Below are 25,476 nucleotides of genomic sequence, written 5' to 3' on the forward strand. Positions count from 1 at the left end.
GCGGCCAATCATGGAATGCGCCACAATGCAGGGGAGCGCGCTCCCAGGAAAGAAGTCTCTCATGGGGGAATTAGCACCATCCAGAGAAAGAACCCCCGCGGTCCCGGTATCGACGTGCCTCCATCTCAGACAAATGCCACCATCAACTTGCATGGACCCACCATGCGTGCCGATGCCGAACCCGCGGCAAATGAATATGGGGCTATACCCGTTTGTGCCCAACTCGAGTATACCAGGGCCCGTTTGCTCGAAGCTGGTTAACTCTAACCGCGGTTAAAAGTTAACCGCGTTTCCCTACGTAGGTACATCCGAGTACCTAGCCGCGTTCGACAAAAACTCAACGCACAATTTCTCCGTGTTTTATTATTATGCGGTAGCTCCCGCCCCCTTCCGGTCGAAGCAAACAATAGCCTTTTAAGAAACGTTTTTGCTAGTTTTGTCTTTATTAAGAAAAATAAAAACAACATCGTATCACAATGTTTCTTTTTATGCATGAAAATATATATGTACTTTAAAAAAATAATAAATATCTTGATGCATCTATTGTGCCGCCAAACACAGCATAAGTTTGCAGCGTTGATTTCGGGTCTGGCAACGGTCTTTATAGATTCGTTGTTTTTGGTTGTTTTGTTCTCCGTGTTTTGCGACGCACGTTTCCCGCGCTTTAGTTATCACCTGATTTTCACTGTTTGTCTTCTCCTGCCGTTTGCCCAACCGACCCTCCGACTCGCTCGCCGACTGACTACCGGACTGACTGACAACTGATTTGCGGACGGATTGGTGAAGATAAGGGACGCAATGTCGACTGTGACGCGACGCCGACATCGAAGAGAGCGCGTGTTCGCCCAGTACGCTGTTGTGATGATGGGACGGCAGCGTGTGTTCCGTGACCGCTTGAACCCTTTGGAGGAGTTCGATGAGGACGAACTGCAGGAGCGCTTTCGATTCGGTCGCGCGGGCATTGTGTTCCTCGCCGACACACTGCGCCCGGACTTGGAGCGGCCGACGCGTCGCAGCCGCGCCCTCTCTGCAGAGCAGCAGGTCATTGTCGCCTTACAGTTCTACGCCACGGGGAACTTCCTCATCACCGCAGGGGACTACATCCGTGTGCACGTCTCCACTGCTTCGCGGACTGTGAGGCGGGTGACTCAGGCCTTGGCACGTCGTGCCCAAGACTTCATAGGGTAAGTGGTCTGGAGCATCTCTGGTGCGTCCCGATATTAGGCGCATGTGCAGGCCAGTTTTCCGAGAAAAAAAGCCTGGGCCTAGATTGCTCGATGAGCAATCACCATTATTTCAGAAACCCTTTGTATATAAATTTCGGTGCGTGAATTGTGTTCGCTGAAACCCCCGAATTCGTTAAAGGTGGTCTTCTCCGCACACCTATTCTGCAATTTATTTACGGCGCACCACCTGCGCAATGACCCTTTCGTTTTTGTTTCCTAAGCTGTAGGCTTGCTAGCCTGAATATCTGCCAGCGCATCGATCCCCACGTATACTGGTACCTCCCTAAAGGATCATTAGAAGTGTTGCTTCAGCACTCGATATTTGTTTTTTGGTAATGAGCGTGACATGCAGACCAGTGAACTGGGCAGTAAAATTACACGAACCAACTGGAGTGTACAAAATGACTCCCTTAGTACCTATTATTGGTGCAGGTGCAAATTCAACTAATCTACAAATAAAGTAGGAGTGCGGACATTTACAAACAGCCTGGTTTCTGCACTCCCAACTATGCACTTGTTGCTACTGAGCTAGTCTTGCGGCTACTGAGTACTGTCATTGTGCAGACGAGGCTTTTATTGCTCACTATTGATGACGATGAATGATAGCTGTGTTATTTTGAAGCATGTGATCATAACAACAAAACTGTCACTGTTAATGTCATAGTGCTACAGACTCACTCAAATCCATCTACAATGCAGGTGGCCAGGTGAAGCTGAGGGTCATGCCTTACAACAGGCCTTCTTTGAGATCGGTGGGTTTCCTTCGGTCGTGGGTGCTGTTGATGGCACTCACATTCGGATACAGGCACCACAAGTGCATGAGGAGGTGTACGTTAACCGCCATCTGTACCATTCAATAAATGTACAGTTAGTGGTTGACGTCTTTTACCGTATCCGCAATGTGGTTGCAAAATGGCCTGGAAGCACCCACGACTCTAGGATATTCACCGAGGGCTCGTTGTCAGGCAAGCTGGCCGATGGCGTTTACGAGGGCCTACTGCTTGGAGACAGCGGCTACACCTGCAAGCCATGGCTGATGACGCCCTTCCTGTCTCCGTCATCAGCAGCGGAGGTCGCCTACAATGCGTCACATAGCACAACGAGGAGCATCGTGGAACGGTAAAGCCAGGCTATGCGTCCTGGTTCGACGGTTCAGTGTTTCGGTACCTTGAGGCACCTAACCTTTTTTATGTGGTTGTGCCTGAGCTTTACATTTGTTGCCATTTTTATGTTCTTGCATAGTAGGCTACGGCTGCTCAGAAGCAAGGAGAGGAAGGCGTATCTCTACTATACCTTATTTATACTACGGGCTATAACCTACTGCCATAGCCTGAAATGTTTATTCTAAGGTTAGACAGCATTGTGGGAATGAAGAACATCAATTCACAAAATTCAACCATTAGCCAGTTAACTCTATATGTCACAATAATTGTTATATTTCATTTGCTCTTTTCTGTATAAACTCCAGAATAGAAGTTAGAACTTCTCTGAAACATATCCTTCCTGTATGACTGGGTTAATTAACCTACAGGTTTTTACTAGCTGTTTACACATTTCAAACAATAGCAGTTAATTTTTTTTGTTACTCTATATTGCCTAAATGTAAAGCAATTCTTGGAAAAAAAAAACAGCTTGCAATGTGAAAAAAAAAACACTGGCTTAGGCAGGTTTTGTTTTTAGACAGTTTGTGTACAGACTTATTCAAGCATATCTTATTAAATACTGCTTATCTCAAACTGCAATTTTCCTTGCAAGTTTTTGCGAAGAACATTTTCATTATATCTGTGATGGGATTGCTGCGCCATTTGCGCCAAAGTGATTACCCTGCTACGTCCTGCTACATTTAACAAAAATGTGAGAAATTTGCACCAACGTAGCACCAAAACTTATTTTCATTTTAATAATACTGAAAATATAATAGCTCGGGCTTCGCTGCCCGGCCGGACCGTCACGATATGCTTACGCAAGTTTTCAGGTTTTCAAAACTTTTGATTATAGTCTCGTATACGATACCATTCCATCACATTTCGTATGAATGACAGGCAATATCTGGAAGTTTCGCAATAATTTTTATGTTAGTCGTCTGTTCATTCTGGAGGGTTAGCTATAGTCTGTTTCAACCTAAGAACGAAGGGCGAGGGTAAGACAGGCCGGGGAGGAGGAAGCAGACGGAACGCTAGAGAAGAGAGGGGGAAACCTCCTTCTCTCTTTAGCGTTCCGCCTGCTTCCTCCTCCCCAACCCGTCTTACCCTCGCCCTTCGTTCTTAGGTTGCAACGGACTATAGTGTCGTTGAATGCGCTCTTCACCACGCACCGGTGTACTGCAAAGAAGCAAACACCACGGAGTAGGCATCGCAACTTTGTATGTCTTGCTTCTCTGCAGCGGACCCTGTGTTAAGGAGAAAGCTCTCCAAAGTGAGACTCAACACAATTCCTGAACACAACTTCGGCTCGTAAATATGATGGATTACAAGATCCCGGCGGCACCTTTTCCAATTTCGAGATTTAGTAAGGGTACTTTGGTATTGCAAGAGCATTTATATATGCTCTTATGCATGTTTATTTATTTATGCCAACTCATTTGTTTAGCTATCAATTTTCTGTAGGTGCGAGTAGATTAGAACTAAATTGACAGGAGCAGTGGATGAAATCTCAGGAAGAGCCTGAATGAGTTCGGCGGGTTTGTTTTTAAGTTTCGTTCACATGCCGTTTTTGCTCTGAAGTTCTACAGATAAAATGTAATTTATGTTGATAATCAAATGATAATTGCTTTGTTTTTTTATCTCATTTATAAATTGCAGTTTTATTACAACCTCTAGAACTTGAAGGAAACATCAGTTTATGTGACCAATGTTATTGTACTAATTTAGTGGCATTCAGTACCTAAAATAACCATTTAAAGGAGTTTGTGCTGTCCTTCATCACTCACCTTTTTGTTACCCTGTCATGGTGCTTCTCCACGCAACTGAACGCTATAGTTTTGTGTTTGAGGAACTCTTGCTGCGCAGTTGATGCTAACAAAGGTTTGAACGTATGTGAGAAGGCAACGTAGACTTTGCCCTTTAGTTGGACAGGCCGAAAAATTAATCTTGACGTGATGTTCGCATTGGTATCAATAAAAATGAATGTGCGCTTATGCTACAAAAGTTCTTTTTGTTGCACCATAATTGACTTTTGACTGCTCCAAGGGCTGCTCCAAAATGACTCAGACCAATCACATCACTGAAATGTTTAACAAAATCTGCATTTCATTACTATGTTAAAATATTCCAACAAAAATATTAACTATTAGGCATAATACCATGTTTTCGATGGGCTGGAGCGATGATAGACATCGCAGGCCGATCTCATTAGATGTTCTTATAAACCACTTCAAAAGGATAACAGATCTTGCTCTATTTATACACTGTGCAGGACAATAGGCCAGCTCAAGCGGAGATTTCATTGCCTCCATGCTGAGTTGAGGATGCAGCCAGAGAGATGCTGCGACATCACTGTTGCCTGCTGTGTCCTGCACAACCTGGCCAAGACATACCCCTGCAGCATGCCAAGGACTGTCCTCCCCGAAGAGGTTCCCGTCGAGCCCGTGGCAGCGGGCCGTGATGAAAGCAACGAGGCTCGGGATGCCATCGTCAGCCAGTTCTTCGGTTGAGCGTAAGTATACCAATATATTGCACATGCTGCTTTGCATGGTCTTGAGTACCAGTGCATTCTGCTTGTTTTTAATTGATCAAACATTGGAATACCAAATGTTGTTTCTGCGTTAGGTTGGAAGAGAGTGGAATTTTCGCCCACGCCGTCCCCACATATTACGCTTGACTACTGCTGCCGATTACCCCGGCGCAGCGGGAACACGAATACCATAGGCTATGGTTCAGGGAGATACGAAGATAAATTAGGCAAATGATAAAATTAGCCAGACGATCTTCCGATGAGTACATGCAAGGCAGGCTTTTAGTCTTAGCGGCAACTGAGGCGCATACGAGGCTGACGGCGGTACGGACAGAGCACACGGAGATGGATCAGCAGTCAAGATTCCTTGAGCGTCGCAACTATTCGTGCTGTGACAAGGAACTAGAGCAAAAACCCTGCAAGCAGGCGGAGCCGCCGTTAGTTCTCGATAAGCAGATGAAAAACTTGTCTTCGCATGACACGTTTCGGCGCACCGATATGTTTGACGGAGCAAATATACCACATGGTTTCAAACAGGCTCGTGATTGGACCCGGCGGCGTGTAGCATTGGGCTTTAGTCCATCGTAGGACGAGACAGAGTATAGCAGATCTGAATCTAGAAATATACAGTTGCAAGTAAAATGGATTTTATTTATCAGCAGCTCTGTTGGCTTTGTCATATATATATACATTCAAAATGAAAATTAAAAACAGCGTAATATGTCAATGTTTACTCTTCTCCTAATTGTTTTTTTAGCAATTTGATTTCCAATTCTGCACGCTGTGTTTCCAGTTGAATTAAATTTTTTTGGTCCTCTAGTAATTTTTTTGACTGCTGGTAGAACTCCTCGGCAGCAGTTGCTGCTGCAATTGTTGCCGTGGCAGCTTGCTTAACCATTTCTGTGCTCTCCTTCTCCAGCAGGAGATTAGCTCCCTCGAGCTGCTGCTGCCTTTCTGTCTCCTGCAAGAAGCGCTGTGAAGCCTCCCGGCACCAACGTCGGCTGTATGGCACATTTGTTGGAGCCCGCTGCACCGCCTCCAGCGGCCGACTCTCGTGCAGCACTGCCGCACTTGCTCCGCTCCCAGAGGGACCAGGCTGTGGATCTATTCCCCTGGAGCTGTCACTGCGACAAATTCATGTGTAAAAAGTGGTCAGGTTTTGTTCTTGTCAGCATGGGCAAAGAGAACACACTGTGCAAAGTTTGTAACCCTGATAAAGAAACCGATGCTGCGCCAAAATTCATTCATACGGGTTGGTACAGAGGACAAAGTTTGTGAGCCAAGTTGGTTTATACAATGACGCACAGGCTTGAGGTCGGAGCGCAGTATTGTTACTTCTTGCACAATTGCCCAGTACATGGTGTAGGAAAATGTGCATTTGGTTGTGAAGAGCACACAGCTGTATTCTAAAGGTTAGAATGCAGCTGTGTAGCTATGCGATTAACAGTTCATAAATTTAGTGGTCACATGTCCAGTCAAACCACAATGCACTGCACATTTATAGGACAACTTCAAACATTACAGCACATAGCTTCACTGGTATTGCTTTCACTCACACAGGTTACCATCATGGGGGTAGTTAACTTCTTGACCAGAATGAAGTTAATGTTTGAGCCAATTTTCCTAAGTTGGTAAAACAAGCAACAGGATGGTTGTACTGTGTGTGATCTTTTAATTTGCATATTGAAAGCGTGCTACAGTTAGCATTAAAGAAAAGCCATTGCCACTTTGTTGCATTTAATTTCTATAAGATGGTAATAAACAGCTTTACCACCTGATTTCTCATTGCATGCCGTGTTATTGCATGAATTTGTAGCTTCGGTGAAACTGTTTCAGCCTTGTTGAAAATAATTAGAAATGTGGTAGCGCTGGTGCCTCGTCAGATCTTAGAGTGCACTCTGGAAGACGGTTTCGTGACTTATATTTCGAACTGCCTTTGAGCTTTTGTTGTTGAAATAGAACTGAAGCCAGATTCCCGGAACTTTCTTACGACAAAAAAGTTAGTAGATTTATCTTATGACAAATTTACGAACTTTTAAGTATTCCCGAAGCACAAAGATCGTAAGTTTTGCGCAAGCTACGGATTTCGTCAGAACTTGCGCAAAACTTACAAACATTTTGCTTCGGGAATACTCAAAAGTTTGTAACTTTGTTGTAAGAAAGTTTCGGGCATCCGGCCTCTGGTCTTTATATAAAAGTACTCGGCAGTAATGCCATTCAAATGGCAACATGCCCATCTTCTTATCATCATTTGTCCTCGTCTTTTAGAACCTCGCCTGGAACGACAGTTCTGCATTACTGTGACCGGTTCCTTAAAACCATTTACTCTTCACACAATCGGGTCTAGAAACCAGTCACCTACTCTTCGGTGTCACCTATGGTGGCCTCCAACCCGCACAGGTTGGGCGAGTCCTCGCCGATCACTTCGAGGACGGCCTCGACGAGGGGCGTCAGGACGTGGGGGTTTGGCCCAGCACCTATGAATTAAGGCGTAGTAATTTCGTCTCGACTCTTACTTACTCGAGTTACGAGCAAAAACAGAGGAGGTGGGGTTCACTGTTCAACCAAGTATGTAAATGGAACTCTCATGGGAAAATTAAAATAAACAAATACTGCATGAGACATTCTTTTAAACATTCATTAACTGCTAGATAACACTGCTGAAACTGTGGACTGTGTAATCGTGCAATTTTTACTTTCTTACAGTTTGGCCTGTCGGCCTCTACCATTGTGCTCTCTTATAATCTGTTTTAATATTTTGTCCGAAGTTTTGGGTCTTCCACTGAACTGTTTTACAAGTTCCATACAGCCTGTGCAGAACTTGTACATAAACTGGAATAAATTGTTTTCTGATGCTGTCACACTGCTTTTGCTGCTGTTCAAGGAAGGTGAAAAGTCGACTCCCAGCAGAGGGCAAAGGTGAACGAATATACAAATGTCCACATTCACGTTTCTAGGTTTGGTTGCTCATGTATTATCACTAAAGCAATGCAATATCTTTTGAACTTAAGAACACAATGAACTTACCGGTGCGCTGTTCATGCTTCTTGAATAAGCTGTAGAGTTGTCTAGTCTTTTTTAGGAGGTTTCTCCAGCACTGTTGTAGCTGGTCTGGGGTGCGCAAACAGCCCATGGCTCTGTAAATTTCGTCCCATGCCTGCCTTTTTGTTTGCGTCGTGACCGTAGCACTGAACTTGCCCATAATTTGATGTTTCCTCTCCCCCACTGCCCGAATTAGTTCTAATTGTTCATCCAATGACCAATTCCTCTGCCGTTTCATGGTGATGCTTGCATTCGCCTGACTCATTTTAGATTTCAGATTGGTTGTGATCGTCTGCTACGTAATTATGTCTCTCTTTATAATCCTAATAAGACATCTAGTTATCTTAAACAAAATAAATTGAAGAAAGACAAGCGCAAGAGAAAATATGCACACTTCTTTTCCGATAGAAGCTTTGTTTATTTTCCAGTTGTACAAGTTCGCAGACGACAGTACCGAAGTTCGATCGAATGCCGTGCCGGCATCCGTGCCGGCAGCTTCTGTTGAGGTAACGGATCTTTGCTTCTGAGGGAAGTTTTTAGTTTGCATCTTGCCTTCGTTGAACCGTCGCTAAAGGGGGTCGTCGGTGTTGTGGATGCGCTGCAAATACAAAACACGACGAATTGTACTATAAACCAGACTCCGCGATTAGAGGCCGTTTTTCGGAGAGAGATTTGTTGCACTAACATGCGATTGGGGCTCGAGGTAGGTTTTAAAAGTGAAAAAAAGAAAAGAAAGCTGGACGTTGATTACAACGCAAGTTCTGCTGACATGAAATTTTGATAGCGGTACAATCTCATAACTTTCTCGTGAAACATCGCGGCACTTACCTAGGATATACGTTTTGAAGATCCCGCTGACTGTAGCATTCAATAAAACAAGTCCACTTCAGAGGGCGGTGCGTGATGTTATTCAAACTCGACGAAACCAGTCAGGCGTGGCCCTGCTCCCACAGCATGCTCGCCGTCAACTCCGACAGTAGACTTTGTGTTGAAATGTCCTTTTCGTGACACGAGGATGACGCATCTTCGTAAAAATAAATGTTCCCAAGCGTGACGAGCGGCCGTAGCAGCCATATTGGACATATTGTCTGATGCTAGGTACTATTTTACTCCGGCGTCCCTACTCTGCAGGTCACGTGACCTAAAATTCCCCCTCGTAGGCAAATCCGGTTAACCGCGGTTAGTAAACCAGCTTCGAGCAAACGGGCCCAGGGTGCTATCCACTGGACCCACCCCCATGGATACAGGCTATGGTGGCACAGACTGTTCGGAGGCAGCTGGATACCACCGGACAGGAGTAAGACAACCCAGACGCTGTAACGACGGTGATGTAGTGAAGGGCCGAGTTGTGAGGAGAAGACGGCGGAAACACCAAAACATGGTGACGGAAAGAGTTGGGTTTCTCAACCTCCAGGGAGCAAGACGGGAGCAGAAATGGCAGGAGCTCTATCAAGCGATGGACACTGAGAGCATAGTGCTTTTTGGGGTTGCAGAGACACACCTTCGTGACCTTGAGGAACCGCCTATTCACCCGGGCTGGCAGTGGACCGGGTGCAACCGGCAGGAAGGTCAGCGAAAAGGAGGGGGTGTAGGAATCCTATTCCGCAGCTCGGCATCCTAGCAGAGGGAAAACAAGACCTGCCAAGACCACATCTGGGTGACAGGAGAACTGTTACTGTATCCAGTGGCAGTGTGCGAGGTTTATCTTGCAGTGGGAAGTGCGCGGGAGGATGAGAACCAAGCGAGTGTGACATGTATTGCCAGTGATGCGAAGACCCTCGGCGTCGGTAAGAATATTTTGATCATGGTAGATTTCAACGGCCATCTTGGTGAGTTGGACGCGTGGAAGGACAGTAATGGGCGGCGGCTCCTATGGCTAGCGGAAGAGCTGCAACTTGAAATACTCAACCTGCGGTCAACATGTGAGGGACAGTTCACATGGTGCGCTCGAGGAAGCAAAACCTGTATTGATTATGCTTTAGCGTCTCACCGTCTCGGGAAAATCATTGCTCGAGTTTTGATAGACGAGGGTGGCGAGCACAGCCTTGGCAATGATCATAATCGCCTCAGGCTGGACTTCAGCAAGTCCGCTTGGAAAAAGACACAGGAACGATATCAGCGCCCACGGCGAACTTATTTGAGCGAGCGGACAGTGGCGACTATCATGGAGACATTTGAGAACAGTGAAAGCAGAAAACAGGCGACTGGATATCAAGCCTACATCACAGTGCTCAAAGACCTGATTAAGCGACACGCACCAAAAAGGCTCGCTGGACACAGACGACGTAAGGGATAGTGGGATGGTGAGGTCAAGGCAGCCATCCATGCCCGGCAGGAGACTAACCTGCATCACCGAATGGCGCTCCGTACAAAAGAGACACACGAGATTGACAAAAAATGGCACAGTTATCAAGTGTTGAAAAACAGTGCTAAACAGTTGGTCCAACAGAAGATAAGGACTGCGGATCTGGCTATTATTCGAGACATTAGATGCAGCGGCAGGGACGCACCGAGGAAGTTCTGGGCCTACCTCGGAACGTTGGATGGTAGAGACCAGGAAGCAGCCATTATTGACGAAAGCACAAGGGAAGGAACCTAGCAACCTTGGCACCCACCTCTCGGATTACCTGAGGGAGAACTTTACCACCGAAGAGGATACATCCTCTCAACCGACGATGCACACAGCAGAACACTCGCAGGAGGAGGTCATCGGGTGGGTGACAGTCTTACGGGCCTTCGCGCATTTGAAGACGTCTACGTCTCCGGGCCTGGACGGGATTCCGGCTTCGGTTCTTAAATCGATGGGAACGAAGACAAGGCAGCAGATGGCAGAGATCTTCAGTGCAATCTTCAGTGGCTCAGAACCCGTGCCCCAAGACTGGAGGCTTGGTCGGGTTGTCTTGGTCCCTAAGAAGGGAGGCAACCGACAACATCTTCAGGACTATCGGCCACTTACAGTGACTTCCACCATCTACAGAGCCTTCGCACATATAGTGAAAGATTACATGGCAGCATGGGCAGAGGAGAATAGGGTGTTAACGGAGCTGCAGCGAGGCTTCCGTCGGGGTCGCCGACTGGAGGACAACACTTTTACGATCACCCAGTGTATTGACGTCGCCCGCAAGGAAGGAAGAAAACTCCTGTGCTGCTTCCTTGACATTGCGAAAGATTACGACAGTGTACCCCACGAGTTATTGCTCCAGTGCCTAGAACAGTTAGACATGCCACGGCAGTGGTTGGCCCTCGTCCGATGCCTGTATTCGGGCAACGCGGTGACAACAGAGATGAATGGTGCCAAATCGGAGCAAGTGACTGTAACAAGAGGTCTACGACAAGGCTGTCCGCTTTCTCCTCTCTTATATATACTCTATGTGTCGGGGCTAGAGAGGCGCTTGCTCCAGTCGGGGGTAGGATTCTCTTTCACCCATTTAGAAAAAGGAGAGACAGTGAACTGGACGCTACCAGGTCTCACCTTTGCGGATGACATCGTACTTACAACGGAAAGTGTAGAGTCACTACAGCAGCTTTTAGTCATTTGTGTAGAAGAGGCGGATGCGTGCTGCCTTCGCTTCAACAGCAAAAAGTCGGCAGTCGTGCAACTAGCCGGACCTGAAGAGCCGCGTCTTGGTCACTGCGTGCTGAAGGGCGAAGGAATCCCCTTGCAAGGCACCTATAAGTACCTGGGTATTCTACTCACAAATAAGCCAGAATACCTAGCGGAACACCATCTCCACCTCAGAAAGACGGCCGTCCGAAACACCAGTGTCCTTCGCAAGCGTAACCTATGGAGCTGCAATCGATTTCTGGTTACAAGGGAACTCTGGAAAGCATCCATGGTCCCTGGCCTAACGTTTGCAAATGCTGTTGTGTGCATTCCTGGAGACGTGAGGGACATTCTAGAGCGCCGGCAGCGCGAAGTTGGGAGGCAGGCCCTAGGCTGCCATGGCATGGTGGCGAACGAAGCGGTCCCAGGAGATCTTGGATGGTCATCGTTTGAAGCCAGAGAAGCAGCTAGCAAAATCGGCTACGACGGGCGTCTGCGACTCCTGGACCGAGGACGGTGGGCCAAACGACTATTTGTGTACATACACTTGACAGGGATACAGACAAAGTGGACAAAGCGACTGTACCAGCTGGAAAAGAAATATGGCTTATTTACTGCGCTCGTTGCTGCCACTACAGAGCAAAAGTGGGAACTGGAGGTGCGGAAGAGTGTGCGCGAGGAAGAGGCTGTACAGTGGTCGGAGGCGGCCCGCTCAAAGTCAACCCTGCAAGTGTACAACCGCTGGGAAAATGAAATATCGACAGAGACAACCCTGTATGATAATAGCCTGGGCAGCCGCCTGCTTTTTGAAGCAAGTGCGGGAGGGCTAAGAACGCTAGTGTACAGGCAGCGTTTTGACCAACAGGTACAGTCAACATCATGCCGGGCATGTGGCGAAACCGAGGAAACTATCAAGCATATTGTGCTCTCCTGCCCAAGTCTCGTACCAAGACACCTGGTAGATTTGGGGCCAGGCACCAGACAACGGGCTGCATCTAGACGAGGCACAATCACACGAACAATTTCTGGCAGAAGCCCTCGGCTTCCGAGTTGGGGACACAGGCAGGGATGCTGTGTGCTGGCCCAGTGCGGACTCAAATCGCGTTGCAGTGGCACTGCAGCCCAGCTGGAAGTGCAGCGACGCAGTCGAGAGGACTAAAAGGAGGCTAGAGGACTGGTGGCGAAGAATGCAACAGTAGTGCAATTTTTTTTTCTCTCCGTTTTTATTCGGCTAGGTCTGATTTCTATTCAATCCGCCCGCTTCAAAGGGAACAGCCATAAAATCATCATCAACATCATCATTCTCTGCCGCTCTACCTTTTCAATTTCGGCGGCGGCGTCTCGTGGCAATCTGCCAGGCTTTGTCAGTGTAGAGGTGGCTAGTCCCGTACCCGATCCCACATGCCCCGTATCCGGTACCGCGTAACCATATCCGATGCCGCGTGACGGCAGCGGATACCGAGTCACCCGTATCGTTTACCGGAGCATCCGTGAACCCAAAAGCAGCATCCCAGGCAGCCCGAAACGTCATGGAAACGTTGAGAGAAAATCCCGGACGTCCGTGATGTCCCGCATGACTTCGATCACGTTTTTTCGATGTTGAGGTGACGTCCTTATATAACGTTCCATTAGAGTCCAATCAGTGACGTTGTGACGACGCTGTATTTCAACTCAAAGGTCGTCAACGTTCCCACGACGGCGATGCACGACGTTCTCACAACGTCCAACGCTCACGTTTCTTTGACGTTGAACTGAAGTTCATAAATGACGTCCCATTATCGTCCAGTCAGTGACGTGCTGGCGACGTCACGTTTCAACTTTAACGTCGTCATCGTCGCCGCGACGTCAAGACAAGACGTTTTAGCAACGTCGATCACTCACGTGTCTTTAAAGTTAAAATAAAGTCCAGGATGACGTTACGATATTGCCCCGTCAGTGACGTTTCAGCGACGTCGCGTTCACACCTAAGTGTCGTAAACGTTATACAAGGCATGCTGGCAACGTTGACCACTCACTTTTTGCTCGACGTTTTCAGATTTTCCAGCTCAGTCTCCAGCCGCAGAATCACTGCGGTCAAGGTGACAGTGCTCAAGAGCCTCAAACAAAACTTCATTTTTAAAAGGTTGAGAAGTTTAATTATTGATACATTAATTTGCGTATTTCAAAATGCTATTAATTGCACATCGATGACTCTAAATAGGACATTTACAACACTCAGTGCACACGGAAGAAAAAAAATAATATGAAAGCGATTTGGGAATACAATTCCTTTTAGATGTGCTTGTTATAATTTTGGTTTGTTTAAAAGATTGTTACGGTTTTAATTTGCGAAGCCCATGGCGTCTAGAACGGATCGAATTGTACCATTTTTGCATTTTGCACGCGCGTTGTCGTCTTACATGGGTCCTGGGCCCTGGCACGCGCCTCAGGGGTGCCGCCAGAGCCCAGGACCCATGATCGAAAGCCGATCTGGAAAGCCAGATCTGGCTTTCGTTGCCACTGGTGACGTACCCAAACAAAAATCGCATGCCAGCAGACAAAATATCAGAGCGCAACTTCAGTGCACACTTGCGCATTTTCGGAGTTCACTCAAAATAAAAAAAAATAAATAAATAAAATGCCCGGCAATGACGAAATCCGGTAGATACTGTCAACGGTTTGTGGAAATTGACATTCATGATGCCAACCCCTGAATGGCCCAGATGACGGCTCAAAAAGCGTTCAAGCCCAGTCCGCACTTACTTGACGAAAAAAAACACACAAAAAAAAAAAAACAGCCGGCACGGCGCATGAGAGAGAGGGAAAGGTAGGCAGAGGAGATGCCAGTGGCATCTCCATAGAGCCTCATGCGATGCGTCGGGAAACTCGGCAAGACGAGGGCGAGAGAGAAAAGTGGGGGAAGATAGCGACGACGAAAAATTGACAAGCCTAATGGTGAATTCCGCTCGCAGATCTCGAGCGCTCCAAAAGCGCTCCATTTGGAGCGCACATATTCCGCTCGCGGATCTGGCTCAAGTTGGTCATCTTCCGCTCGTAGATCTCTGGCAGCGCCCGCTCCACGGAGCGCCCCAAACTCCGCCGAACTTGCTCTGCGGGATTTCACGGATCTCTCCGGAAGCTGACAGAGCGGCCCACTTGACTTCCGTCTAAATCGGCGGTGCGCATGCGCGGCGCGGTTGGAGAGATCGGCGGGCCGGTCGGGTCGTGGAGTTGGATCTGTTCGGGTGCGTCGGTTGTTTACTTTGGATTGTGACGGCTCGAACGCTTATACCTCGCGTAGATCAGGGATAAAAAGCCGGGAATGTGTAGCGTGGCAAATCGTAAGCGCTGACGTCTGTGATCGTGAGAGGAAGAACGACAGAAAAGCCGGAGGCAGACGCAAGGTTAGGCCTCTTCATTCTGCAGCCAGTGATTGTTTACCTTTTTACACTGCATTCCGTCGGCGTTTTCCCGTGAAATAAAGCAAGAAGTGGTTAGGCAACGACCGCGCAAGTGATGGTTTGTTACCTCTGTGTTTATTAAAGTCGTACAACAAATCTGAACTCTACGCTGGCAATCGCTGTCCGTGCCTCGCCGCTTCGAGGCGGCCGAAAGGTATGTGACGGTGCCGAACGCGGACGTCTTCGTTATTTGTGACATGGGCGCCGCGGTACGTATAATTTCGCCCGGCCTGTGTCGCGTGTTACTTCTGGAGCTAAGCAGTGACAGTCGTCACTGGTCGTTGGAAAGATTGGTGGGCTGCTCAAGTTCAAGCAGCGGCCATTTTGTACGGCGGAGGGAGAAGGGGTGGGGAGGGGTGTGGGGGAGGTCGCTCCAAAAATGCAAGTTTATCTTCCCCTCGTCGATTCGGAGCGGGTCCCACGGAGCGGAATTTTGCCTCCCTCGCGGATTTTGGAAAGCGCTCCAGATCTACGAGTGGAATTCACTATAAGTTCCGGGTGTACGCATTTTCTCAGTCGTTTCCAAAATATTTCACTGAATGTTCTGTTCTTCGAATTGGCCCAAAGAGAACAGCTCTGGGACCCGGTCCAGCTTTTTCCGAAAGCCAGTCACTAGCACCGGCCATCACGTCTACGGGTCTCGGAGGCAGGCTGCTATGGCGCCGTGATTTTTTTTTTTTTTGAGTCTGCATACAGTATAAGTGCTGCGATTGGATGAGTCGTCCAAGTCGCCCCCATGAAGAAGTCGGTGATCGCCAAAAACGCCGTCGTATTCAGTCACGGCTCGAGGACCTTTTTCAAGGCCATAACGCTTCACACGTTGAATCTTACTACTGCTCGGATCAAGTTTCCTGTGAGGATATGAATGACGCCCCCTAGAAAACAAGTGGCAGTGCACATAACGGCGCGTCAAGTCTAGTCTCCGATCAAGACCCTTCAGACGCCGCCGACGATCCCAATCAAGAACGCAAAGCCGAACGGGATCCCCCTTCTGAAACCATTCCCGTGCATGCAGCGAGAGTACCAGCTACGCGCAATAGGACGGCTAAAGCACGCGCGTCAGCGCATTAATCAGAAGCAGAACGAAGTAAGCGGTGAACATTCCGCGCCACGTGACATCGTCTCTTGCTCATTTATTTACCCGAATTTGTTTGTTCTTTTACATCTTTGAGGCTGGCACATCCAGGAACGTCTTTTGGAGGCATTGCATCTCGTGTCTGAACATGCTCAAATAAACAGTTCGTACCAAACCTGTGTTTTAGTTACTTCCTTCGTACTTCCATGATAGAAACTTGCCTTCGCAATAACACTAAAAAAATACTTTTTTTTCTTTTTTTTTGTGGGGGGGACAAAACGTTTTCCCACGACGGCTAGGAAACGTAATTTGGAAAGGTTTCTCGACGTTCTGTGAACGTCGTTGGTAGTCCGGATGTCGTAAACACACGTATCATAAACGTCAAGGGAGGACGCAACGGCCCACTGAGACGTGCATATGACGTGCAACAACGTCATTTGGAACGTCCCCTCGGCCTTCTGTGCAGCTTTTCTCGCGGAAATTTAAAGGTTTCATCGACGTCGAAGGAAGGTAACGTCCGGACCTTCGACGTTTTACGACGTCCCGTTACAGACGTCTTCGACGTTCTTTCGACGTTTTCTTCACCTTTATGTGCTGCTTGGGATATGTGTAGGGACGAATGGTGCGGTTATACCGGTGACCGGTATGAGCCTGTGTAGGCCAGTATCATATTGTATATTTTTATCACTAGAGTGTGCGAATAGTAAAATTTGAATTCGAATCGAATTCGAGTCGTATAGTGACGAATAGCGGCCAAAAATTTGAATGCCAAATCGTATACGAATACTGACATTTATACACAAGGTTCAAGATACTAAAATTGGGAACGTATTTATGGGGTGTTTTGATGATGACGAAGTCGAAATGTAATAGCATTGCTTGCCTTCAATGAAGGTTTTATTCCGTTGATTGAATTGCCATGACCCGTACCTACTCCGTGTAATGCGACCGGCGCCCAGTCGCGCGGCTGTTACCGAGGGTACGCTGTGAGTGCCCCAGCGAAACGAAACCACGCAGCGTACATCGCTGCTCACTGAAGGCTGAATGGTGCGGTTGCACTTTCTGACAGTTTGAACTGCAGCGTCGTTACGTAGTCCAATAGTTATGCGTAGTGTCTCGTGAGTACAAAGTTTCATAGTTTTTCAACTCGCCGTTGCTATGTGGTGCAGCGACAACGATGAACCCAAGCGGTAGGACGATGCAGCAGGAAGCTCCCTGCAACGTGGCAGCCACGGGAGACCGGCGTTGACCTACGCCGCCGTGATCTGACGGTCGCCGCGAGTGGCTTGCCAGTACCCGGCGCCTATTTGACGTGACACGCCTGTTCCCCGGTACGCTAGACGCCAGAGGGAACAACCCCAGCTCGTCTCCCAAGAAGAGTCGGCATCTAGGGAGGCGGCTGTCTGGAGAACCGCTGACCTACGCCCGGAATGCTACCATTCCAGTGAAGCCAACCACATTTATCGCCTACAACATCCGACAACGTGGGTTGCGCGGATGTTCCTTCGGGTCAGCCAAACCAGCTACCGACGAACCACAATGTACCATCCGCAAACCAACGAGCTCACGGAGTGGCTAAACAATACCCTTGCGGACATGATTTCTATGTACGTTGACGTGCTGCACAAGACGTGGGGCGAAGTGTCGGTGTTGCCACACGTCACGTTTGCTTCTAGCGCGGCAGTTCAAGAAACCACTGGAGTCAAAAAATTTCAGCTGGTTCGTGGCAGAAAAATAAAGACAATGCTTGGCTCGATGCTGCCCCATTAGCCAGTGGAGCACGGGAGCATAGACGCGCAAGTGATCAGTCAGCGAGCAGAGGAGGCGCGCCAACTTACCTGTCAGCGGATTTAAGGCCAACAACGTGTCGATGCTAGACTGTACAACCTGTGCCGACGTGAACTTCGTTTGGAACCGGGAGATAGAGTGTGGTTGCGGAGACCGACACGATGCCGCGGCATCAGCGAAAATCTTTTGGAGCGCTGCCACGAAACATACAAGGTGCTCTGTAGCCTCGGAGTCCTGAACTACGTGGTGCTTGCGGGGGGAAACACGGCCGTCAGGACTTCGCCAGCCGCGACCCGAAGTGGTGCACCTCGTGCGCCTCAAGCCGTCTTACGCTCGATATGAATGAGTATAAGTTTATGTTCAGACGACCCTGTAGTTTGCGGATTGCTGTTATTTGGTTTAGCTTGTGTTAATGTAGTTTAAGTGGCAACGGGCCGATGAAGTTTTCAAGGGGGGAGAAATGCCGTGCGCATGACCTACAAGAACGCTTTACAGTACATCTAGAAGAGTCGGGTATATCCTTACCCCGAGTGTGATAGATAAGGAAGCCAGAAAGCCATTGCTTAGTAAATCTTGCCCCAGCTCACTTCCCAATAATCTAGTTAGAATATTTGACATACCGAGTGTCGTACATAAAGAGCTGACCGTGGTTTTCCCGACTCATTCATTCTGGCGCTAGCCAGCGGTCACGCGGACGCACCGTCGCTTCCTGCTGCCGCCGTCGACGCTCGCTGCTGCTCTCTCGACGTTTGATATTATTTTTGTTTGTAACACATGTTTGCCAATGAATTAGTTTAGGCTGCACGGAGTGTGCTGCAGGGGACGCAGTATTCTTGAATTCTGAATAGCGGCGTGCGTGGTTACGGGACTTTGTCGAGCAAATCCAACAAGCTAGAAGCATGACTGCTTTGTTCGAGGAACACAAGAAACAAACTATGTACTGCAGAAATGCTTTGTTAGTCAGGGATTCCGACAGGAGCCTTGATTTGGATTCCGCACTGGCCTGTGATGACGTTTTCATTATAACAACATCGTGAATAATCCAGAACTTTTCGCCAAAAGTAAAGATGTTAAATTTATTTAATTATTAGAAAACTCGAGCAATACGAAACTCGAATCGAATTATTGGGTAATTAATATTCGATTCCAATTTAAACTCGAATGTTCCGACACCCCTATTTTACGTCATTCAGGAGTGGCTCGTAATTGAGCTGCACTGAGATTAAATCGACGGACAATTTCTTATCAGAAAATCACTATTTAATGATGTTTGAAACAAATCTAGTAACTACCATTATTAATTTAGAAGAAACTGGTTTATTTAATAAAAATTGCTTCAGCTCAAAATGGTCTGACATCTTTTTTTTTCAGAAATAAGAAATTTTTTACACTGGTAAGAACAAACATAAAAACAAAGAATCAATACTTTTCTTTTAACGGTATTTTTACCAAACATCTAATCTTTAAATAAACATATGCAAAAAAAAAGTTTAAACCTTTAGCTTTCCCTTTAAACACCCGACAAATTAGCAGCAAACAGTCCAATCTAATTTAAATAGGTTGAACAATTTTTAATATTAAAACAAATATCGGATAATATCTGTAGTGCGAAACCAAGAAGGAATTACAGATAATTTACAGATAATATTAATGACCAGATAAAGCAGCATTGTATTGATTATTTCTTAAGAACCGAAGCTATAGACCCTTGGAAAACCTACAAGATCGTGAAAACCTTAAAAATATTTTCACCATTATTTTATATGCGTTCTTTAGTTATGGTCGGAAGAGAAGTTGTTAAGGTTGCGTGATTCTTTTGATTTTTATGATTGTACGTGCACAGAAAGCTACTGATCCACCTTTTATTATTTTATATACCTTGCGTATATACAGAAATATATTAGTGAAAAAAATGGCTGCCATATCTCCAAAAGATTCCCTGTACGGCGCTAAACCGTGGGTCATTAATGTTTATGAAATAAAGTAAGCCCCGCTGCGGGCATGTTTTGAGAATATATCAATTTCATATTCCGGGAAGACTCTCATGCATAGGGCGAAAAAAACTACCAATAAGGCTGGTAAAAAAAAAAAAGGAAGTGCAAACTGATATTCAATTACGAGTAGCCAAAAAACGTTTAAAGTCGTCTGTCAATAAAACAAATAACTGGTCTTGGATATTGACTGAACTCTGTAACCCTACCAAAGTGTTAAATGATACAATAAAAGCCCCGACGTTTTTTTCGCCAGACCGTTTTCTTAGTAACGGATTCCGTCTATATCCTAAAGTCACCTTCAAAAATAAACAAAGCTGTCCCCGAAAGAGCGAGTTTTCTTATGGTTTCTGCAGACATTTTCGTTAGAGCTACAGACTTAAGATAGTCCATCCAACTTAACAGAAATATATCTGTCCAATTTGTTTACGTAGGATATATATAGCATCTGTATATCATCTTGAACATTCCACATGTTTAATTAGTTTTTTGACGACCACCTTGAATGATATTGAGCCTCCTTCTAGAAACGAACGCGAGCTCCTCTTTGAGTACACACCATCGCTCTGTAAGTAATCCCATTTACCTTGTGAGCAGCAACGTGCTCTTTTCAAAAAGCGACCCTTTGTCCGAGTTGTTTTCTTTTCAATCTGGCCCTTTTCCTTTAGGCTTCAAAAACGTGATGGGCCTCAGCGTGCCAGGCCTGGTGACCAGTGTCCTCTTCTACGCGCTCATCGTGGCAGTGGGCTTCTGGGGCGCTCGGAGGAGGCTAGATCGGGGGCGCAGCGCAAACCCGAGCGAGGACCTGATGCTTGGAGGCCGCAGCGTTGGTCTGGTTGTCGGAGTGTTCACCATCATCGGTAAGCCACAAGGACCGCGCGTCGCCAGTCGCCTGTTGGAATTTTCATTCTCGTAAAAGAAGCATCTCTAGGGTTCACTACGCCACAGCGTTAGCCCGTGTACAGCATCTGCGATTTTCACGTTATATTTTTACGGGCTGTCGGGGAGTGTCGAATTGAACCTTCTGTTTGGTGCACGGATTGTGGGCATCTCACCAGATTGCAGCATTGTATGACACTAGCTTAATGTAAAAAGGTAAACAAGCGAAAGAAAATATTGCATCTTTTTTGCTCAGAGTGTCACGATACCGCCTGTTTCTCGTAAACAAGAACCTAAAGAAAAGTTACAAATCAAGACATTGACCTCCGACACAGACAGTCGCGTCCATGCTGACAATGTTTTTTTCTGAAGAATGAAAACAAGATTATTTACGACTTGAAGTTGGCCCCCTTTGAGGTTGATCGTTTTACATTATCAAGAAAGCCTTAAACAATTAGCAGAATGATCAAAAGCGTATTTCAGTTTTCCACTCATTTCTTATGTTACACAAAATTACTTCCGGCGCACTATACCCGACGAAGTGACAATGAACTGAAAAAAATGTATTATATTTGTTTTGTTTTTCGCGGGCTTGGTGAAAAACACACTTTCAGTCGCCCCTTTCTGTCTTGGCAAGGTTTTGTTCCTTTTATGACTAGAGTTCCATTTTTCGAATCTCATTTCTTATAAAACTGAATGTTTTCTTATTTAGTTTATATATTGCTGGGAATATGGTATTTATCGGTGTTTGTCGGAGTTTAATTTTGTTAGATTTCCAGTTCGGCGAAAGACAGACTTCCCAAATTCTCAAACTTGAAAATTAGATTATATAATGTCCTGTTGAAAACGTACAGTAAATTAATAAAAACTAAAGAACATCGTAAAATATGTCTGCAGCTGCATTTGGCATAGCCGCCCTTGTGATTGAAAATTCCAATTCTCCCACGACAAACATTGCAAAGACGTGTTCTTCAATAAACGTTGGCACTTTGAACGGGCCAAACTCCTGCACATATTACTCAGAAGCATAGAGCTTCAGCTGCCCTTCTCCACCCTATAAAATGGGAAGGCTGTTTTTCGCCGTGGCCCGGAGGCACATTGATGCATTGTAGCTAACGAACCTCGACAAGATAAAGGTATAACTGTATGTTGTGAATAGCCCTAGATTAAAAAAAAATAAACTGAAGCATCAGGACCACTAACCCTGTGCTCTTTCAAACTTTATTAGAAAAATATCTTCTCTTTTTACTTTTGGTTTTGCCATCGTGAGCTCGAAATTTGGAGTGTCTTGGGGAGATACGAACTGACGAAAAAGCTTACAGGCGACTTTATGAAAGTTCTCGAATTTATTCGAGAACAAGAAACGTCACGCTTATGACTCATTTCTAGTTCCGCGACCGTCTTAAAATCATCTACTTTTGTTCGGTTTCCCAACTCCTAACTGATAACAGTGCCTTCTCTTTCACAATATTCGCCTCGTCTCCAAATAATTCAAACAATTTATTCAGCCCCAAAAGCAGCCTCGTCCTTTCCTCGCTGGGTTCGCCCCTGTACCAATCCTCACATTGCAATTGTCAGGGCTGAATATGCACTCTATTTCTCGCGGTAGATATGATACACAAATCGAATTAGTACCAAACTTTTAACGTTCATAATTCTGCACGAACTATATATGTCCATCGGCATGCACCAATTTATCAGGGTAATAATATGCACAGATTGAAGTGCCGCATATTGAAGCAAAAGTTCTTCCTAACGTTACGTTAAATTTATCGAGCAAGGATTTTCGCTAAATTTACAAGAAAAGCAAAAATGTCGCATATCAGGCGTGACACCTTGCCTGTAGCGTCTCGCGGAAGTTTACTAAGTCCAAAGCAGACATGCGTTTTGGCGTTAAATTGAAAAGTAAACAAAAAGTCTTCAGAAGGCACTAGTGTTGAAGTCTTAGTTTTCTAAAAGACTTTGCTCCATCAAAGTGACTTACTGCTATGCCACATAAAGCAGAGGAGTGAACTTTTATTGTGTTTGCCTTTGCGCAGCCACCTGGGTCGACGGCGGTCTGCTCAGCGGCATTGTGGAGGAAACCGCCGTGAGGGGCGTTCTCTGGTGCCAAGCCCCGGTGTGCTTTGCCCTCAGCCTCCTCTTCGGTGGGTATTTGCATGTTTGAAAAGAGCGGTAAGGAAGATTAATTAAATAAATTGATCACGCATTATGGATGGTGGTTCGCTATTAATGCAGCGGCTATGAATGCTTCAAGGTTTCGACGGTTTTCACAATAGTTACCAATGGAAAATATCCCCAAGTCTCTCTAGCTGCCTAGAAGTCCTAAAAGTGTTATATGTCCAGGCGTTACCCAAATCGGCGGGAATATTCAATAGACAACTTGAAACCACTTTGCTCATAATGGCTTTCCCTCATTTCGCCTGTTAACTACCAGATCCTCTGAACAGCACCACATCCGAAGACTGGAGTCGTTGATTCCAGTGCGATGAAAAAAACGGAGGTGTCCGTAGACTTGATATGAATCCTGCAAAAAGTTGAACACGTTATTATGCTACACGGAAGAGAAAGCACACTATATTCAACCCTCCGATTGGCTTGCTGAGTAGCTTTTATTGAGATAAGATTTAGGCAAAAACGGTTATGAAAACCATTTTATAATTTGACGCTCGCTCATTTATCACCAAAATCAATTTCATTCAGGTAAGAAAAAAAAAACATTAGCACGTTTGTTTATTTTGTTTTAGACCTAAATTTTAGACCTAAATTCTCCTGAAATTAATGTAACTTTGAGCTTCACAATGACGATATTACCTGCGCCGTCGTTGTCGTGCGATTCCAGGACCAAAAGCGAACCGAGGAAATTTATCTTGACGCGCAGTTGACGTTAGAGCCAGTAAGCATGGTGGCCCAACAATATAAACTTGGAAACAAACGAAAAAGCTATTCATTGTGGCATCGAAACATCAAGAACGTCCAAACGTTGAAGACAAGCTCGTCAAGTGAGGCCTCGTTCGTGTAAACTACACTGCTGTCATGTTTCTGCTGTGGCAGGAAGAAACACTCTGAATGTCTGATTCGCATGTGCAATTTTAAATTCTCTTTCGCAAGTGCGACCTTGCTCGTCTGGCGATGAGGGGTACTGGAAGATGCGATCCTCAACGCAGCACCCGCGAAAGCGGAAGCAAAATTGCACCATGTAGACCAGGGTAAAGACAGGTGTCCAGCTTGTAGTATAAAGTGCATATTATCTCAGAAACCTTGTCATTTGACAAACGCTTGCCGAAGCTTCACCCACGTCAAGCAAGTGGCCGCATATGCTTTAGAGGAGGCGTATTTGGAGTTGTTTATGCCACAGGTGCACAAACCTGGGATGTTGTTTTTGAAGTCCGTAACACGCGAATTATATTTTTAATAATAAATGCGAAAGCTCATGATACAGCGATTCTAAAGGGACAAAACGCATTCATGGGTCCATGAACCTGACAACACCGAGACGGGTCCAGAAGAGGTCCAGCCAAGAAAGACTAACAGAGTTGAAAACTATACGGCTTTGCAGGGTCTACTGTGACATTCTGGAAACGTAAAAATAAATGAACGGGGTCTCCGCCTGTCAGTCTACGACCTTGAAATTGAACGCATATTTTTAGGGACGCTTTAATGGAATTCGTCATCATGTGAGAATGCTCAACATGATAAATCTTTGTGCAGATACAATACCTTTTGTTTTGTTTTCGTGTGTTACAGAATTAGAATGTTTTTTTTTTCGTTAATAAAGATCGTTAAAAGGCGAAATGTCCCCATGATTTCAGGAAGCCTGTTTGAGAAACGCCTGCCTGGGCCCAAGCTAAACAATCCCAGTGACGCCTAAGTAGAGCCTAACAATATTTTCCTTGAAGGTTTTTTATGCCCTTTTTCTGGCTTGCCACATTATTGACGCAATGCTAGATATCAGCCAAATGTGCCATATATCAATTGCCGAACTTAATGTTGGCATTGTTTATTTGCCGAAATTAATGTTGGAGGGAAAGCCTAATCCTGACTTTTCGACTTTTCATTGGAAAAGCGAAAAATACAGCAAGAACACGGTAGGAAGACGACAGGTACAGGAAAGAGGCGCCATTGACAACGGACTTTTAATATCTATGAAAGGAGATGGAAAATAAATAGAAACCCAGCCACAAAGCTTAGGTACAATACCTCATTGTTACAATTTTCGTACAAGCAAAAAATGACCAACCCTATCAAAAGCCTTCCAAAGATCCAAGTAAATCGATTTAATCTGACCACTTTTTGAAACGACCGCGGCTGCGTAATGAAGAAATGTACAAAGGTTAGTTTCAACGAAATGTCCTCTAATGAAGCCATGCTCTTGATGCGTAAGATACTTTGATAAATGGGAGAAAAGACATTTTTGCACTATGGTTTCAAATATTTTACCGAAATCGCAAAAAGTGAGACAGGGCGGTAATTTGACACAATACGGGCATTGCCCTTTTTATGAATGGGCCCCACTTTCGTTTTTTTCCATATCGCGGGAAAAATACAGGAACGCAATGACACGTTAAAATATGAGCTAGTGCGAGGGCTATTAGCCCAGAGCAGCCTTTAATCATAAAAAGTGGAATTTCGTCAGCACCACCCGACAATTTAGGCTTTAGATTTTTTATCGCCGCGACGTCGTCACATGTAGTAGCACAAAACTGAGAGAGAGAGTCACCATCACTGGGGTCATTCACTCGGTCTGATTTCACGAACCGAGTGGGCGATGAATAACAGCTGCTAAAAAATGAGGCAAACTCCTCGGCGATGTCTTTAG

General features: G+C 46.0%; 2 protein-coding genes across 4 annotated transcripts in view; both read left to right on the forward strand.

Moving 5' to 3' along the window:
- The first annotated feature begins 419 nt into the window (after nt 1-419).
- Nucleotides 420-6,112, forward strand: LOC115316641 (putative nuclease HARBI1). Of its 3 annotated transcripts, XM_029976075.4 has the most exons (5): nt 424-1,184; nt 1,926-1,978; nt 2,192-2,345; nt 4,641-4,880; nt 5,818-6,112. In XM_029976075.4, exons 1-4 carry the CDS (start codon nt 799-801, stop codon nt 4,876-4,878), a joined length of 831 nt encoding a protein of 276 aa, XP_029831935.2. In that variant the 5' UTR covers nt 424-798; the 3' UTR covers nt 4,879-4,880; nt 5,818-6,112. The 3 variants fall into 3 exon arrangements, with proteins under 3 accessions (XP_040071829.1, XP_029831935.2, XP_040071828.1); XM_040215895.3 differs by having other exon boundaries at nt 420-1,184; nt 1,926-2,345; nt 5,821-6,112; XM_040215894.3 differs by having other exon boundaries at nt 1,926-2,345.
- A 14,348-nt stretch (nt 6,113-20,460) lies between these two features.
- The window catches only part of LOC120844228 (high-affinity choline transporter 1), a 47,728-nt gene continuing 42,712 nt past the window's right edge, over nt 20,461-25,476 (forward strand). Inside the window, exons 1-2 of the mRNA XM_040215881.3 lie at nt 20,461-20,638; nt 22,697-22,804. Of these exons, the coding sequence (XP_040071815.1) occupies nt 20,461-20,638; nt 22,697-22,804 (286 nt within the window). The remainder of the gene's footprint in view (nt 20,639-22,696; nt 22,805-25,476) is intronic.

Source organism: Ixodes scapularis, unplaced genomic scaffold, assembly GCF_016920785.2.
Source record: "Ixodes scapularis isolate PalLabHiFi unplaced genomic scaffold, ASM1692078v2 PGA_scaffold7__128_contigs__length_106722199, whole genome shotgun sequence".
Lineage (NCBI taxonomy): Eukaryota > Metazoa > Arthropoda > Arachnida > Ixodida > Ixodidae > Ixodes > Ixodes scapularis.

What these genes read in the sequence shown, in the direction of transcription:
- LOC115316641 (XM_040215895.3), top strand. Translation starts at nt 799, where the DNA reads ATGTCGACTGTGACGCGACGCCGACATCGAAGAGAGCGCGTGTTCGCC. An exon ending in CGTGCCCAAGACTTCATAGG is followed by an intron (nt 1,185 to 1,925) that starts GTAAGTGGTCTG and finishes TCTACAATGCAG; the next exon opens with GTGGCCAGGTGAAGCTGAGG. An exon ending in ACGAGGAGCATCGTGGAACG is followed by an intron (nt 2,346 to 4,640) that starts GTAAAGCCAGGC and finishes TACACTGTGCAG; the next exon opens with GACAATAGGCCAGCTCAAGC.